Raw genomic sequence first — 6,000 nt, forward strand, 5'->3', positions numbered from 1 at the left:
CGACTGCTCTCTTCCAGCACTCTTTCCTTGTAGTAACTGCTGACAGACCAACCAGCAGATGGTTCTAAAATCAGTTTATATAATTCTGATATATCAATTAGCATGTTACCAGAGCATTTGGTATCTTGTCAGGCACACAAAAGAACTCACACACACATACACAACAAGCAGATCCCCTGACTGCACGCCAGACTATCATCCCCCACAAAACAAACACTAAAAACAAAGTTGCAGGCAATATGTCAGTTTACACGGACAGCCAAAGCTACCAAAGCCAGTGTGATGGACCTGCCAAGCAGACAGAAAGACAGCCAGATCCACCTGCTAATACAGCAGACCTGCCAAGCAGACAAGCCTACAGATAGACCCACCAGTGTAATATGGTGGACTTTCCAAGAACAGACAGAGACAAACCTGCCAACCAGTACTGTGAGTTTTCCTAACAGACAGACAGACGAACACATTCAGTCAGCCGATTTAGAGTGAGATATTCAGCCATATGGACATCCATGCGAGAACTGATTTATGAGTCATTTAGACCAGTAAAATGGAATGTGTGCTCAAAAAATCAAAAAGCTAATCACTTTGAAAACCTGACACGTGATCAGATCACTGCTTCTGATACTGGTTCTGAACATTTCACACGTTTCCATTTTTGTTCCCTCCAAAACGAAATTATAAAAGGAATTACTGCATCTGGCTGACAAACAGAGCAAATTCGTGGTAGACAATAACTCTTATCAATGCCAGATTCAGACAGCTAATTGTGACATAATAAGTTCAGTCCCTAAAATCGGTCAATCATGCAGACAACAGAGGCTGTGACAGCAACTAGTCCCGGGTCAGCCAGGGCCCGATTGTGCCGTCCACTTGGGAGACATCATCCTTATACCAGGGGAGCTGCCAGAGCTGCTGTGACAGGAGCTGCGTCAGAGTCAGGAATCATGACGCACTCGTTCACTCTGAGGCCACAGGATCTACTGACAACATCTCCTGCGTAATGCGTGCCAGGAGGGGAGGAATTAAAAAGGGACACAGTGAAAGGTACGGAGAAACTTCCTGGGCCATTTGTTCACTGCCAAAGGTGTGTCTCACAGACTTTCAGGGGGCCAACCTTTTAGTTCAGTGTGGATGAGCAAAACACTGCACCACAGGTACTTGTCATTTCTAAAATATGGCATTTACTCATCCATGGACTTATGGAACACTGGTTATATATATTTTCTGTTTGTTTTCAATAGGATGTTTGGTGTGAAGGTCCACAACAATACATGACCGTGGATGACCGCAGGATAAGGTCCCAGAAAACATAAATACTGTATCAACGAGCAGATAAAGAATGTGTGGATGGGTGAGATAGGAAAATAAAGCATTCATTAGTTTGGAAAAATTGCACATTCGGCAGTCTCAGAGAGAATGAGAGCAAGAAGACCCCGCAGCAGTCACCTTGAGACTCTGAACATCAAACGAAAGACTTTCCTTTGCGTACGCGTTTAATATTGTTCTCTTCCTTTTCATATTCATCACAGCAGGACAAGCACACACAAGCAAAAGAGGACAATCGTTTCCAAGTGCTTGTCCATCTGTTGCAATGTCTCATAAGCTGCTCTTACACAGCGTGGCCAAGCACAAAAAATGGCTTGTTTCCTCTTTTACTTCTGTAAGTCTTAGCGAATAAAACTAGCGTCAGTTAGAAAGAGTCCGTCCTAAGGGGTCGGTCACAGGTAAATGATTGCATGAGCAATGAATGAAGTTTAGGCTGGAGGGGAGACAGAGCTGAGAAAACATTTAGGAAATATCAAAGCCTGTCTCCTCTGGAAACTGACTCCGAAGCCCTACTAGTGCTTATAAATGACACTGTCATGTCCCGCCGTGTCTGATGTGTCTGTTCACAGTGTCTAGTCTTGTCAGGCACTTTCTGTTTTATTGTGAAACCGTAACTCTCCTTTCAGACCCTGACTTCCTGATGTGCTGCCCGCCTGTCTGATTGTCTGCCCCGCCCTGATTGTCTCCACCTGTTCATTGTTACCTCATGTATATATAGTCTGTGTCTCCCTTTGTCTTGTGCCAGATTGTCTTGTACGTCTCGTGATCCCTGTATCTCGTCTCGCTATCAGTCCTGCTAAAAGTACCATAGTTCTTTATTGCTCTTTTAATTAGCATCCTTAGTTCTCCTTTTTGAAATCCTTAGCGTTTTTTGTTCCTGCCTCTGACACTACCTCTGAGCCCTGAGTTTGCTTGTATTGCCTTTTTGTTTTTTGCCTTTTGTTGGAACTGTGTTTGGTCTCCTGAGTCCTGACTCCTTCGAGCCCCTGGGCCTTTTCAGACACCATGTGAAAAATGTCTGAGGTAATCTCTACTCAACAGCGTATTCCTCCTCAGTCCTACTGAGCAATTCAGGCATACAGCACTCAGAGGAAGTCTACGATAATGGAATTCTAACCACATGCTGCTCAATAAAGCTATTGACCGGAATAGCTGGGTAACTACTACTGAAGGTGATGTCTGTTCTCCGAACAGAAATTTACAACTAAGTAGATTTTGGTTCAGCTTCCTGATTTGATATTTTGACTGTGTGTCATTGCTTAGTTCAGCGACACACAACATAAGATGTTTTAACCTAAAAGAAAAATTACCAATTAATACCAAATTTACCAACAACAAAACAAAGGTCAAAGTTATGAGCAGAACCAAAAGGTAGCCAGTGTGTAGCTCAAATGCATGTGAGCAGAGCAGAACCCTGAGGTCAGAGGGCTTTAACCTGGGTCAACAGGTTGGAGTCCTTAATTGCTACGATATATTTCAAAGAGCTTTTTGGGACTCACATGCATTTATGTGAAAAAAGAAAGAAAAGAGCACAGGTGCAGCATGCTGCACAAGCCGGGATTCAATGACAAGATCATGGACAGATTCCTGGAAAAAAAAAACACAGAGACAGTTTTCAACACCAGATTATGTTTTCCCATCAAAGTAACATCAGCAGCGGAAACAAAAATAAAATCCCACTAACTAAAACACAGGGAACGTCATTTCTCTGAATTGTCTGACCTGCACAACACTGTTGACAACACCATGGGTACATGTGAGTGGATTATCCATTTAAAACTGATGAACAACTGCAGGCTGGGGTAACTGTTTGCTAAGAGAAGCAGATAATGTGGGTAGCTATTAAGATGTTACAGCATATAATTATGTAATAGGGGCTTTTTGCTACTTTATGCCATGCACAGTTAGGCTTTGCTCCACTTTTGCAGTAATTAATAGCTACAGATAGCTTTTAATTCATCATGACACCAAGAAATACTATATGTGTATTCTTTAAATGGTTCACTTAATTAAACCATCATTTTCTGGGGGGTTTATGGAAGTTCTGCTTTGTTGGATGACTTATGGGTGGAGGGACACAGGAGAATGGATTAAGGTAGCAGCATGTAGTGGCTGGACTTGAACCAAGGGCATTGTGGTTAAGTGGTGTGTGCTCAGCCAACCGAGCCACCAGGATACCCCAAGGTAATCTTATTTTGACTGGGGTGATTTAAATAGATTGTCATATCGCCATCTGGTGTGTGAGTGAAATAGTTGCATCGGTGCTGCCTGATGCAGCCAGCCGTGGATGTACAACTATAAACCTACCGTTTAATAGATTTTCAAAAAAAAAAAAAAAATGAATAAAAACCTTTTCAAGCCTATCAAGCTACTCCTGTCCAGCGTAAGTGTGGGACAAGTGGCTGTGTTTCACTTGGAGTGGGATTTACACAGACTGCTATAAATCTAGAGTCAACTACTCAGGAGAAGAATATTTTACTATCATTCACGAACACTTAGTCGCTGCTCCTCCTAAAGCGAATACGTGTTCTCTTATGTTTCCCAGAATCAGTAAATCTGAGAATCACAGCAGCTACAGCAGCATCCAGTGTGTCATTTGTTTGTTTTGAGATTAAGAAATCAACAGTATCAAAGAATCGAGAAAAAAAGGGGGGCTGGGACTGTGCAGACATGTATGTTTTTGCTGATGTAGATAATGTCCCTACCTTAAAGGCAGTACCCCCTTTGTCCCAAATTCACTCTCCTCAGTTCCTGTCACATCACAAGCTGGCAGTTAAGGCGGAGGTGACACGTCCGTGTCTGTGTGCACGTGTATGAGTGCCTGCGTGTGTGGTTGCGATGAGCGTTTTCCAATCTGCAGCTATAATAGCTTGCCTCGTCTGTGCGCCGCTGTAACAGGCTGGATGTCTCACCCTATCAGTGAAGGCAAAAACAGCTACAGTGTCCTGGCAGTCACACACAGACACACACACACACACACTCAGTCCCACCCCTGAATCTGTTAACGCATCCTCTCGCGCTCTCTGCTCCTTCCTCCAGTTGCGCTTTAAAATCCCCCTCCCTTCTTTTTCACTGTCTCGCTCGTACGCAGGCACGTGCATGCCCTGTTCAACTGACCAAAAACGTCACGCATGCAAAAAAACCCAGACATGCGTAACAGCTTTCATTTAGATAAATCTGTTGAGCAGTGGTGTGTAAATAATTACACATAGATGAGCATTTCTTTCCTCTGAATTCATTCCTCAAGCAGTGCAGAACATGGTCCAGCATCCCTGTCTCCTCTGTATCTTACTTTCTAACAGACAGAGGATAACAATCATATGTTTTTCTGACAGCAGCAATGATCCAAACATCACTCCATCCCACACTGATATGTATATCTCAGAAATCTCTCGCTATCCTTCAGTCGTTAGCGCTTCCTTCTTCTTACTACTTGTAACTTTCCTCTACCATCAAATCAGATCTACGCTGCCATGTTCCTGGACAGACCTCGCCCCTTTGCTCTCTTCACCTCCTCTAATCCCTCATCAGAGGACTCAAATTAAATCAGTGTGGTGGTTTTCAGTGAGGCGACATCAGCAGCAGCCTCTGTGTATTCTGTCAATAGCCGTTCTCTTCTTTAACACTGGGACGGAGGCGCAGGACAGAGGAAAGGACAGACAGAAAGAGACAGTAAGTGTGCGTGAGTGAGAAGAGAAAGCAGAGTGAACGCTCTGTTCCACTCTGTTGCCTAGCAACACCGGCTCACTGTCTGTTGCCGTCCTTACTGTAGATGCATCGCTCTTGTCGTCAATTGGTTTTCAGGCGTGACATGGAACCCTGTGAGAGCAGGGTTCAGGAACAGATGGAAACTGGATTAGGCAAAAAATATGCAATGACCTCTTTAAATATGCTAATCGCTAGGGCAATGTGTCATTTAACTACTCATACAAGCTGGTAGGTTTGGGCCTTCCTCAATTAAGTGGATTTTTAAAAAATTTCCGCCACAGATGTCCCTCAGTCAAAACAATGAAATCAAAAGACGTCATGAATTAGCGTGGGATCCCGGGAGTTGTTGTCTGGTTTGGGTACGAAAAGTCTGACATGGACCAGAAAACCTTATATTTGTCAAGTATATAATTCAATACGTAATGTGAAATTGGCCTTTACATGTGGTCATTTTATGTTATCTGGATGATCTATATCATCCAGAATATGAAATTTTGTTCATATCACATCTGGTGTTTCCTGTGCATCCCGGGAAGTTATAGCAACAAGAGGGGGTTAAGTAAATATGACGCCACTGATGGAAGACCAAATGAAACGCACGGCTACTTTGAGAAAAAATATGAATTTCTCTGGGTTTGAACAATGTTAGAAATATTTCTGATAATGTAATACATTGCTCAGCAAAATACATAACACAGATCTTGTCATTTTTATTATTTTATACATATTATGCCTTTAATACTGAAACATGTTTGCAAAAAGTATGGTGTCCTCCTCTGGACATATTTGTAAAGTGCTTGGAATGGAATAAAAGTAGTGGAAGAAAAAAACGCCTCAGCTTGTGTAATTGGTTGAACACCGGATGACACAAGATGGCACACTGTTTTCCAAGAAGCACACAAACTAGTTTATGTTCAATGTGTATATTATAAAACAGAAAATGAGCCTCTATAAAAAGAGATCTTT

The 6,000-nt window shown here is 42.7% G+C and overlaps 1 protein-coding gene across 1 annotated transcript in view; it reads right to left on the reverse strand.

The window, feature by feature from the left end:
• Nucleotides 1-4,427, reverse strand: part of LOC121623406 (RIMS-binding protein 2-like) — a 54,545-nt gene extending 50,118 nt beyond the window's left edge. The window contains 3 exon segments of the mRNA XM_041960679.1: nt 4,032-4,204; nt 4,207-4,225; nt 4,317-4,427. Coding sequence (XP_041816613.1) covers nt 4,032-4,204; nt 4,207-4,225; nt 4,317-4,427 — 303 coding nt within the window.
• Between the last annotated feature and the right edge of the window lie 1,573 nt (nt 4,428-6,000).

The sequence above is a fragment of the Chelmon rostratus genome, chromosome 19 (genome assembly GCF_017976325.1).
Source record: "Chelmon rostratus isolate fCheRos1 chromosome 19, fCheRos1.pri, whole genome shotgun sequence".
NCBI classification, from domain to species: domain Eukaryota; kingdom Metazoa; phylum Chordata; class Actinopteri; order Chaetodontiformes; family Chaetodontidae; genus Chelmon; species Chelmon rostratus.